This window comes from Pholcus phalangioides, unplaced genomic scaffold (assembly GCF_987345545.1).
Source record: "Pholcus phalangioides strain wild (caught in Gottingen) unplaced genomic scaffold, Ppha-v1.0 ptg000011l_1, whole genome shotgun sequence".
NCBI classification, from domain to species: domain Eukaryota; kingdom Metazoa; phylum Arthropoda; class Arachnida; order Araneae; family Pholcidae; genus Pholcus; species Pholcus phalangioides.
In genome coordinates, this window is record NW_028301604.1 from 41,203,277 (window position 1) to 41,216,203 (window position 12,927).

Sequence of the window (12,927 nt, forward strand, 5' to 3'; positions counted from 1 at the left end):
ATCCAAGAAACTGCAGCAGATGGGAGCATATAGAAAATCATAGAACTTTCCTCAACTTTAGGATGTCGAGGATCGCAAAATATATTGAGAAGAAAATCAAGGCCCCCCACATTTTATGCGTCAAAAACATAAATAAAAGTGTTCTGGGTTCGTGACGCCTTATTTTCTGTGACAAAATGATTCGACATATACAGAAGCTGAAGCCCATCATCGTCTAAATGAAACTTCTTGGTCAGTTTCTTTGCTTGAACTGGATGCAACGATATCCATTATGTATGCAAGAGGTGCAAAAAACTTCCTACTGAATTCATTGTGGTCGTCGAGATTTGGTGTCCCCTATTTTTTCCCCAAACAATGACAAGACATCGTTCAAAGATAAAATGCTGGCTTCTTGCCTGCGTTGATTCCAAATATATTCTGAATGGACAGAAAATCAGTTTCGATTACACTGGGGCAGATTACACCAGACCAGCAAATCAACTTGTCTATGAATATGTAATTCGATTGGTCGAACCTTATCTAGGAGAACGTCGAAACAAAACAACAGATGATTATTTTACATCACTGAGATTATGTGCATTTTTGAAAAGGATAAGCTTGGTTGGGACCCTTCAAAAAGACTGTCGTGAGGTACCTCCAACTGCTAAAACAGGAACACACATCTCTACTCGTCGATAGTATTCAAAACTGGAATTGATATCACGCTGACATCTTATCAGAGAAAAAGGCTAAAAATGTTCTAGTTCTGAGTTCACTTCATACTGATGTAACTATCAACGAAAACGTAAAAAAGACCCCAGAAACAGTTGCCTACAATAACGAAATTAAATATGGAGTCGACATCGTGGATCAAATGGTGCGATTATACACCAATAAGAATGGAAGTCGTCGCTGGCCAATGCATGTTTTCGGAAAAAATTACGAACCTGAACAGATCCTTTTTCACGCGAGCGAAAGGGATACGTTTCCTGGAAAAAATTACGAAAATTCTGTGAAATTTTAATTAGAAGAAATTATACCGCCCCTCAACAGATCCTTTTTCACAAGAGCGAAAGGGAAACGTTTCCGGGAAAAAATTACCAAAATTCTGTGAAATTTCAATTCGATGAAATTGTAATATTTTATACTGCCTCTCAACAGATCCTTTTTCACGAGAGCGAAGGGTAAACGTTTCTGGGTTAAAATGACGCAAATTCTGTAAAATTTTAATTCGATGAAATTGTAACATTTTATACCGCCCCTGAACCGATCCTTTTTCACGAGAGCGAACGGGAAACGTTTCCATGAAAAAATTACAAAAATTCTGTGAAATTTCAATTCGATGAAATTGTAACATTTATAGACTAAACGAATGAGACGTTTCTTGATGGAGAGACAGAATCGTTAATATGAGAGATTTAATTAAATGATTAAATTATATGATACATCAGAGACCCATCGGGAGCGCATTTTCTTGCATGCGTCCGGTCTCACACTTCAACATCGAATGATACTAAAATGATAGTACCGCTACATGGCAGGTGTCTTTCTGCTACGCACCTACATCTAAAGAGCAGGTGGTATTCGCTAACATTCGGCCACCCTGCTACAAGAACGTCCTCGTTCACATGATACATTATTTTGCACAGCACAATTTTTCTGGAGTATATCAACAAATACACTAATTGCAAAAGTAATTATGGAAACTATAAAATACGATACACAATATAAATGTCAAAATATAACAAAGTACAAAAATTAGTAAACACACATAATATGAATTGAAGTCAGAAAATAATGACAGTTCTCTCATAGTTCATAGTCTTTCAAATACGACGGCAATTTTCTCGCCCTTTTAGTACGGTTCACTCTGTTTGAATCATTGTCAGGATCGCAATATTCCTCTCTCGGTGTACATGCATTTGATACATGATTATCGTTGATTTGTTTCACTTCACCATCATCGTCATTGAGCTCTGAGTCAATAACTTGATCTTCATCGTCAACAAGATGGAATAGTTTCATCTGAGATGCATGGGCTGTTGTTGTATAATTTTTTCGTCTTCCTCGCCCTTGACCACTTTGACGAAAATCAGTGATCTTATATGTGTCTGATGGCAGTATTCCAGCAACCACCATTGGACCTCGGTACTTTGCTTGTGTTTTGGTGCTTACTCCGGTCTGCTCTGGTAACCGTCGTACCACTATCACATCACCAACAGAATATTTAAAAGCAACGCTGTGATGAGCATCGTACATCTCTCTCATTTTCTCTTTTGAGTCCAGAATATTTTCTCGAGCTTGATCACGCAATTTGTTTGGTGACTCATATTCGGAAGACGTTGGCAATAATTCCGGTGGGAAGTAACCAGGTCTTTCGGGTTTGTATCCATGTAGAAGTTCAAAAGGGGACTTGCCTGTGGACTTACTGGGTGCCCAATTTATTGATCTTTGCACTTCAGGCAATACTCGATCCCAATCCCTATGCGACTCAGTTTTAACAGACGAGGTTATCATAGGTATAAGAACTCTGTTTATACGCTCGACTTGACCATTTGCTTGTGGCCTTTGACTACAGATAAGTGTATGTCTGATTCCATGCAATTTACAGTAATCTTCAAATGCTTTTGACGTGAAGCAGGTTCCTCGATCAGTTATAACACGATGGGGAGTTCCATAATCACTGATGAATTCATCAAAGTACTTGAGTACACTCTTCGTGGAGCAATTAGGACACGGTCGTAAACGAACAAATTTCGTGAAGTTATCAATAATGACTAAAAGTTCTTTGTTGCGATGAGAACTGGATATCAATGGTCCTAGGAAATCCATGTGAATAATTTCAAACGGTCTTTTACCTGGGAGTATAGGGTTCAATTTCCCTTGTTTCTTTCCTGACGGTGCTTTTGTAAATGCACAGACCACACACTGTCTCACATGTTGTTTGACGTAGCTCACCATTTTTGGAAACCAAAAATGTTCTCTGATCATCTGTACTACTTTTTCTGCACCATAATGACCTGAAAAATCATGATATTTCACAGCAAGGTATTTTCTCATGGTTCGTGGCATCACAAACAACTTTCGTTGCTTGCAATTAATTTCTTCGATGCGATAAAGTATACCTTCATTCAACTCATAGTTATCAATAGTAGATTTATCATGATGAGTACGTTTAGATACTGGCTTCTTGAGAACGGAAATAATTTTCTGCAATTCTTTGTCCTGAGACTGAATAAGAGAAACTCTATCTCTTTCGTTGGAAATGTAAAATGCCTTGGGATTTACATTAAATTCGCTTGGACCGTTAGAACGAATCCCGCCATACGATGTATTTTCGCATTCTTCCACAGGTGAACGACTGAGAGCATCGACGTGCGTCATATTCTTTCCAGGACAATGTTTCACCTCATAATCAAATTCGCTAAGTTGTTCAGCCCATCTCGCAATTTGAGGCTTAATATTTCGTTGAGTGTTCAAGTATATGATAGCAGAACAGTCGGTAACAAGCGTAAATTTCAAGCCAAGTAGTAACGGTCGAAGTCGCGTCATTGACCATACAACAGCAATGAGTTCAAGACGACTGGAGTGGTACTTTTCTTCATTAGGATGAGTTCTACGACTCACACAGTACACCAGCCTTAGATTGTTGCTATTGTCCCGTTGAAGTAGCATACCTGCTAATCCAACCGCACTTGCATCAGTGTGCAATTCTGTTTTATCACGAGGATCGAATAACTTTAACACCGGTTGTGACACTAATTTTTCTCGCAAGATCGCAAAAGCAGTTTTTTGTTCATCATTCCATTCAAATAACTGATTGTTCCTAAGTAAACGGTTAAGAGGAAATGCTATGATAGCATAACGTTCTATGAAGCGCCGAAAGAAACCAGTCAAACCCAAAAATCGTCGTAGTTCTTCTTTAGTCTTGGGAACTGGATACTCAGCTATAGCAATTAATTTCCTTGGCCCAGGCTTCAATCCCTCTCTGTTTACCACGAAACCAAGATATTCCACTTCAGGCATACAAAATTCACATTTGGATAGTTTCAATGTCACCCCAGCTGTTTGCAGTTTTTCCAGAACCTTTTTCAATTTTACCATCATGTCATCGAAATCATATGCGCCAAAAAATATATCATCAACAAAACATGTTACAGTGTTCCACAATAGATCACCCAAAGCAACCGACATCGCACGCTGAAAAACTGGAGGCCCATTTGCTAATCCAAAAAATAAACGAGTTGGCTCGAAATGCCCATCAGGTGTTGTAAACGCAGCTTTACGTGATGATTCATCATCCATTGGGATCTGGTTGAATCCTTGACATGCATCGAGAATGCAAAACATGCTAAATTCTGAAAGACGGTCAAGCAAATCATCAAGACATGGAAGGGGAAATTTATCTTTCACGGTTTGAGCATTTAACTGCCTGTAATCAATCACCATTCTGTATTCACCAGTCTTTTTGGGAACAAGTAGTATTGGACTACTGTACTCCGATATACTATCTCGTATAATTCCTTGATCTTTCATTTCAGTTGTAATTTTTCGCAGTATTTGTCTTTCATAATGTGAAGCACGGTATGGAGATCGTGCTACCGGTTTGCTTCCTGGAATTTCATTTATGTGCATCACAGCTGTATTGATGCATCCGATTTCGTCAGGTTCTTTCGCAAAACATGAACGATAATCATTAAGTAATTCGCACAGCCTATTTTTTTCTTGTTCCTTTATGACATCGCCAACTTTAATTTCTTCACAAATAATAGGTTGCCTATTGCTTGTGATTGCTTTTGCAACCATAACATCAGAAACATCAACACTGGAATCAGGCTCGCTATTCTCATCATGCCAGACTCCACGCAAAATACCTCTATTTTTCTTTATTGGTATTTGGCATACTTCCTCGACCTGAATTTTACACAATCTATCAAACTCATCGATATTAAGGAACTGTGACTTTCCTTCTTTCCGTATCAAGATTAATTCCGGTGAATCGATAACATTATTACCAATGAGTACATTTGGTCCCTCAAAAGTATCGTCTTTTACTATATAGAATGTAATACTTCTCATTACTACATTATCTATGGCGACATTCACTTCTGTAATTCCTAGAGGTTTACTAAGACCACCAATACCTCTAATAGGAGAAATAACCTCATTACGAACGTCGGCGTTTACCCTTTGAGCAAAATTTTGTTTCATCATAGATATGTCAGCACCTGTATCTACAACAGCTTCAGTTTCTACCTCATTGATACGAACAGTTTTGTTGTGAGAAAGAATGTTTATTTTCGGCGTGAACATAGCTGTGTTCACCATAGGATTTTTTGGTTTTGTTGAACAATCTTTAGTACCATGACCCTCTTTTTTACAAGATGTACAGAATTTCACCCTTTTTGGTTTAGGACAATCTCTGGAAAAATGTCCCTTCTGGTAACAGTTATAACACGCATTATGGTCTGCAGGTTTACCAGTATCAATGTCCTTTCGCCAATGATAATCTTCTTTCTGTGGTTTGTTTTTGTTAAATTTTTCTCGAGTCAAGTTTTGAGTTGGCAGTCTAGAGCCTTTTGAATATTCATTATTATACACTTTTTTACAAGTGCTCATGACCACACTTTCATATTCATCAAGCATTTCTGTCAACTTTACCACGGTTGTGATTTTTGACCATTCATCAATGAAATGATTACGAACATCTGTATTCACACTACGTTTTAGTTGATCGGTCACGATAAGTTCTTTTAGCCCCTTGAAATCTTTTATTCCCAATCCGCTTATCCATTCCTCGAAATAATTTCTCAATTCGAAACCAAAGTCCTTCCACGTAATTTCCGAACTTTTCTTGTGGTTATTGAAAAGCTGACGGAATTGTTCAGGGCACAATTTGAATCGTCTCAACAGAAGTTTCTTAACATAGTCATATTCAGCAGCTTCCTGCTCAGGTTCTCTGGCAATGAGAGCAACAATTTCTGATGGTAATACACTAATGAGATGCGTAACCCAATGTTCTTTCGGGATGGACATGATCTTAGCCTGACGCTCAAAAGAGGTCATAAATAAGCTAATATCATTCTTCATATCAAATTTTGGGATCAATTTATGAAGATCTACTTTAAATGAACTATCATTTTCCCTCGCTAGACCCCCACCAATTGAACTTAGAGACAGTTCTAACCGTTTCTTTTCCAATTCCAATTCCATCCTTTTCATTTCCATTTCATCCTGACGCTTTCTCATCTCCATTTCATCCTGACGCTTCCTCATCTCCATGTCATTTTGACGCTTCCTTTCCTCGCGCTCATCAATCTCTCGTTGTATTCTAGTTTCTATAACGGTATCGACAAGGACCCTAACAAATTCTTCCTCATAATTCTTCGAGTTTAGAATTAATAGTTTTAAATCAGCAACTTTAAAATCGGGATCAACTGTTTCCCCAAGCTCCTCGGCGAGAATTTTCAAGTCACCTTTTCTCGCTTTCGCTAAGAATGACATCTTGCAATATTAAAAGAAAATAATAATAATAAAAGAAAAGAAAATGACCAGTGCTATGGTATTATTGCTAAATAATGATACGGAATATAGCATTAAATTGACTCTGATCATGAAACGAAAATAGTTCAACTCACCACTACATGGCAACAATAAAAAAATAAATCACTTCACTGCATATACACGAAAAGAAATGAATAAAAAAAATGAATTCACTGAAAATTAATCGAAACTCGCGCAAAATCTTGCACATCGCACTTGCGCGCTAATATAACCCTCGCATCGTCAAACGTGGAACCATATAATAATGTGTGAAATAAATTCACTGTGGATCAATCAAAGTTTGCGCAAAATTTTAAACATCACACTCGCGCACTCTCACCATCACAACACCTCGACACATCAGAAACATCGCAGAATAATATACATCCTACACGCACTGATATCTCGCACTGCATATACTAATATCGCGCACTAAATCATCACAACATCAGTCATCATCATATTTTCACCAGCAAGGATAGGTCGTAGAATCACTGGAACATCGGAAATATCGTTGAATCTTTAACCTCAACAGCCATTAGACTACTTCGGGAATCCTCGGGTGACATCGGCAATCGTCGGGAGACATCGATATCTTCGGTAACATCGGAGATCCACGGAATCTTTAACCTCAACAGCGATTAGTATACTTCGGCAATCCTCGGTAGACTTCGAATATCCTCGGGTGACATCGGAAACAGCAACCAGCGGACGTCATCGGAAATCATCAGTAGAAAAGAAGAAACTTTTTTTTTGTTTCGTCGTCGAGAAGACAAACTTCGCAAGCTGCCGATTGTGGGCTCTAGTTCATAAACATCAACGCACGTGGGATATGCATAGCATCATCGTTATCACTATATATCTATGTCTATGTCTATGTCATCCCACTTCTGAATTATAGACTAAACGAATGAGACGTTTCTTGATGGAGAGACAGAATCGTTAATATGAGAGATTTAATTAAATGATTAAATTATATGATACATCAGAGACCCATCGGGAGCGCATTTTCTTGCATGCGTCCGGTCTCACACTTCAACATCGAATGATACTAAAATGATAGTACCGCTACATGGCAGGTGTCTTTCTGCTACGCACCTACATCTAAAGAGCAGGTGGTATTCGCTAACACATTTTATACCACCCCTCAACAGATCCTTTTTCACGAGAGCGAAAGGTAAACGTTTCCTGGAAAAAATGACGCAAATTCTGTGAAATTTCAATTCGATGAAATTGTAACATTTTATACCGCCCCTCAACAGATCCTTTTTCACGAGAGCGAAAGGTAAACGTTTCTGGGTTAAAATGACGCATATTCTGTGAAATTTTAATTTGATGAAATTGTAATATTTTATACCGCCCCTCAACAGATCCTTTTTCACGCGAGCGAAAGGGATACGTTTCCGGGAAAAAATGACGCATATTCTGTGAAATTTTAATTCGATGAAATTGTAATATTTTATACCGCCCCTCAACAGATCCTTTTTCACGCGAGCGAAAGGGATACGTTTCCGGGAAAAAATTACGAAAATTCTGTGAAATTTTAATTAGAAGAAATTATACCGCCCCTCAACAGATCCCTTTTCACAAGAGCGAAAGGAAAACATTTCCGGGAAAAAATGACGCAAATTCTGTGAAATTTTAATTCGATGCAATTGTAATATTTTATACCGCCCCTCAACAGATCCTTTTTCACGAGAGCGAAAGGGAAACGTTTCCGGGAAAAAATTACGAAAATTCTGTGAAATTTCAATTCGATGAAATTGTAATATTTTATACTGCCTCTCAACAGATCCTTTTTCACGAGAGCGAAAGGGAAACGTTTCCGGGAAAAAATGACGCAAATTCTGTGAAATTTCAATTCGATGCAATTGTAACATTTTATACCACCCCTCAACAGATCCTTTTTCACGAGAGCGAAAGGTAAACGTTTCTGAGAAAAAATGACGCATATTCTGTGAAATTTTAATTCGATGAAATTGTAATATTTTATACCGCCCCTCAACAGATCCTTTTTCACGCGAGCGAAAGGGATACGTTTCGGGGAAAAAATTACGAAAATTCTGTGAAATTTTAATTAGAAGAAATTATACCGCCCCTCAACAGATCCCTTTTCACAAGAGCGAAAGGGAAACATTTCCGGGAAAAAATGACGCAAATTCTGTGAAATTTTAATTCGATGCAATTGTAATATTTTATACCGCCCCTCAACAGATCCTTTTTCACGAGAGCGAAAGGGAAACGTTTCCGGGAAAAAATTACGAAAATTCTGTGAAATTTCAATTCGATGAAATTGTAATATTTTATACCGCCCCTCAACAGATCCTTTTTCACGAGAGCGAAAGGGAAACGTTTCCGGCAAAAAATTACGAAAATTCTGTGAAATTTCAATTCGATTAAATTGTAATATTTTATACTGCCTCTCAACAGATCCTTTTTCACGAGAGCGAAAGGGAAACGTTTCCGGGAAAAAATGACGCAAATTCTGTGAAATTTCAATTCGATGAAATTGTAACATTTTATACCACCCCTCAACAGATCCTTTTTCACGAGAGCGAAAGGTAAACGTTTCTGGGAAAAAATGACTCATATTCTGTGAAATTTTAAGTCGATGAAATTGTAATATTTTATACCGCCCCTCAACAGATCCTTTTTCACGCGAGCGAAAGGGATACGTTTCCGGGAAAAAATTACGAAAATTCTGTGAAATTTTAATTAGAAGAAATTATACCGCCCCTCAACAGATCCCTTTTCACAAGAGCGAAAGGGAAACATTTCCGGGAAAAAATGACGCAAATTCTGTGAAATTTTTAATTCGATGCAATTGTAATATTTTATACCGCCCCTCAACAGATCCTTTTTCACGAGAGCGAAAGGGAAACGTTTCTGGGTTAAAATGACGCAAATTCTGTAAAATTTTAATTCGATGAAATTGTAACATTTTATACCGCCCCTGAACCGATCCTTTTTCACGAGAGCGAACGGGAAACGTTTCCATGAAAAAATTACAAAAATTCTGTGAAATTTCAATTCGATGAAATTGTAATATTTTATACCGCCCCTCAACAGATCCTTTTTCACAAGAGCGAAAGGGAAACGTTTCCGGGAAAAAATGACGCAAATTCTGTGAAATTTCAATTCGATGAAATTGTAACATTTTATACCACCCCCATAGCTGCCAAGTCTCCCGAATTTTAGCTTCATCGCTCGACATCCGGAAAAGTTCTTAAATCTCCCGAATTTTTACGAAAATCACAAAAATCCCTAATTGTCCCTTAAAATTCCCTACTTCATTTAAAAAAATCCCCACTTATGAAAACAATCCCTAAGGAATTTCTTGTGGGGCATCTTTTTTTCCCTTTCGAAATGACGTCACACGTCGTAAATGGGGAAATTCCCTTTTTAAGGAAGTTTTACAAACCCTCTGATGGTAACAAGAAAGTTGTTTGTCTTATCGTGCAGGGAAATAGCTTAGCAGCCAATAGTCCTGGATAATAATTGAAGATTATAGTCACGCGCATGTGGTCAAAATTTCTTTTGTTATAACGTGCGATATAACAAAACACGAATAAGCAATATAACGCGATATAAGCAAAAACATATCTAATCAATTTTAAAGATACTTATTCCGATGAATTTCCTTTCATCAAACGTTCCAGAAGAGGGCCGACTTTCCCTTTTTGTACAAGTTGTGTTACGGACATAAACATCGGTCATGGAAAGACTACCATCATCACTCGTGAAATGAAAAAAAACCCATCAAGCAAGTGTCACAAAAAGTCAGTGTTCTTCAAAAATTGACGGTGTTTTCCTTCATCTTCCGATGATTTTGGGGTCATTCGCGCCGAATGTTTGTTCACAGCGTTTCTGATTGAACACAATATTTATTTTTACATCATTGAAGTTTTGGCCTCCAATTTCACTTGTTGTTTGCGTAGGAATTTTATTCCCAAGGGTTTAACTTCCACGTGTGTAAAATCCCTATTTTAATTTGACTTCAGTTTTTGAGTAGGTATTTTATTCCCTATGCTCTAACTTTTATATTTGGAAAATCCCTATTTTATTTGGGAAAATCCCTATTGTATTTATTAGGGAGTGTTTTTAGCATAAAATACGGATGTGCGCGAAAATCTCCCGAATTTTCATTTTCAAAAGTTGGCAGCTATGCACCCCTCAACAGATCCTTTTTCACGAGAGCGAAAGGTAAACGTTTCTGGGAAAAAATGACGCATATTCTGTGAAATTTTAATTTGATGAAATTGTAATATTTTATACCGCCCCTCAACAGATCCTTTTTCACGAGAGCGAAAGGGAAACGTTTCCGAGAAAAAAAGAAAATTCTGTGAAATTTTAATTTTATGTAATATTTTATACCGCCCCTAAAGAGATTTGTTGGGAGAAGATATTTCATACTTTGCCTGGATTGTGTGTAGGCATTGTATAGAATGCCTAGGCAAAATATAGAATAAAACCGGTATTTCATACTTTGCCTGAAACGACCAGGCATTGTATAGAATGCCTGGATTTCATACTTTGCCGGTAACATATATATATAAAATAGCAAATAATTGTAAATTGGTTTTGTTTAAATTTGTGGAACAGGGAAGCTGTATTTTGTTATTTTCCTGCAAATAAATGTAACTATACAAAAAATATTCCCATTCTCAGAGGATACGATGTTCAAAATGGGCATGCAGACTAATTATTCACAATAGCTTGAAATTGAATACAGTAAAAAAAAAAACAATGATAAAAGCAATTGATGAGGAAAAACTTTGGATCCTTAGCATGTTCATACATGGCAAAAAAAACCTGGTACTTTAAAGTACCATCAGTAGATAAAGGATTGAGCAAAGATGAGTATTGGTCAGAATTTATTCACCATCTGGCAACTGGTAGTAAGGCTTCAAGGTGTGCCATGAAAAAGAATTTTTTTTTTAAACTTCCCTAATACTCAGGAAAAATATGACTTTCTGGAAAGATGAATGTTATAGGAACTCTGCAGAAAACATTGGTGATGTTATATGGTGGAAAGGAACATGCATCGGAATTAGTTTGGCAGAAGCTGCATTGTAAAATTGCTGCAAGAGCTTTCAGAACCTCATACATACAGCAGATAGAAATTGTCAATAGAAAGAAAGTAAAAATAAAAGTTTGTAGCCCACAATAGTAAACTCTTAAAGTAAAAAAATTAAAAACAACATCGATGAATTGAACAACTCGCAAAGAAATAAGGGCGATAAAAAATTTGAGTGTATGTTCATTGAGTTTATTGAAGTAAATAACAGTTCTCTTCTTTGGAATGAAGGTGATCATAATGATGGCTCTTTTTTGTCAATTACCTTTGGTTTTATTTTTTGCTTTGAACTTATTTCTGAAATTGTTATGTAATTAAAACAAAAGTTTTTTTTGACGCCTCTCACCTTGACAGAGAGTATTCCCAAATTAAAACTTGTCATTATGAGCAGATTGTGCTAAAAAAATGTTTTAAATATTTCAGACAAAGAAAACTGAATTGTTTCATAATATAAATAAAATTATTTGTTTTTTTCATTATTTATAGAAGAAGAAAAGAATATTCTCGATTATATTCTCCAATTTTCACATCCAGGAGAATATTCTCATGTCATATCTCTATTATTGACATACTTCCACATAAAAATGTCAAGTGATGATCTTGGAGGTTACCTTATATAAGTTCTGTATTTTCTTTGGAAATTACTATTTTTATTAATCGCTTTTCTGGCATCATAATTTCCTACAATGCAACGTCACCATGACTGCAGTGATGCCAGATAAAACTTCTTTAATTGTACTTGATTCTGTAATAATTTTTTAGTCATGTTTTTTATTCGAAAATGAAACCCAACAATACTTCATAAATAATAAAAATGTGCATTTCTTTTAAATCTGTTATATGAATTTTAAATATTGATTAAAGATGTTTATTTCTTAGGGTCTCATGGAGTTTTTGTTGAAGTAACTGTTGGAGACAAAAACATTGTGGACTTTTATACTAAATTGGGCTTTCTTGAAATTGCTGTTCCTGGTTATACATGTGACGATGTTTTCTATATGGGAAGGACATTTTAAATCCTAAATCAATCTGTATTCATATATTTTGGTATAATGCTTGATCACTTTGCACATTTAATAAAGTTTCTGCTAATGATGAATATGAAATATGTGTTTTATCTGAATCAAAAATATTTTCTAAATAAAAATTCTTTCAAATACTGAGTCAAAGTAACATTAGGCAAATTAAGCGACAAAATGGCTGATTGAATAGCTTTGAAATGGCTGCACCTAATTCAAATACCACAAAAATATATTCAAAAATTATTAGAAAGTTCAAAAGATGATTGAAATTATCTGTTCTGAGAGGTAATTAAACCAATTGAAATA

The 12,927-nt window shown here is 36.4% G+C and overlaps 1 protein-coding gene across 12 annotated transcripts in view; it reads left to right on the plus strand.

The window, feature by feature from the left end:
- The window catches only part of Oga (O-GlcNAcase), a 338,350-nt gene extending 325,645 nt beyond the window's left edge, over positions 1-12,705 (plus strand). For 10 of the 12 annotated variants that reach the window (XM_089239538.1, XM_089239540.1, XM_089239548.1 and 7 more), the window contains one exon: positions 12,479-12,705. In XM_089239538.1, the coding sequence (XP_089095664.1) occupies positions 12,479-12,615 (137 nt within the window). In that variant the 3' untranslated portion in view covers positions 12,616-12,705. Of the gene's footprint in view, positions 1-12,085; positions 12,220-12,478 lie in introns of all 12 variants that reach the window. The other 2 variants (XM_089239539.1, XM_089239549.1) reach the window with 1 other exon arrangement.
- The last annotated feature ends 222 nt before the right edge of the window (positions 12,706-12,927 follow it).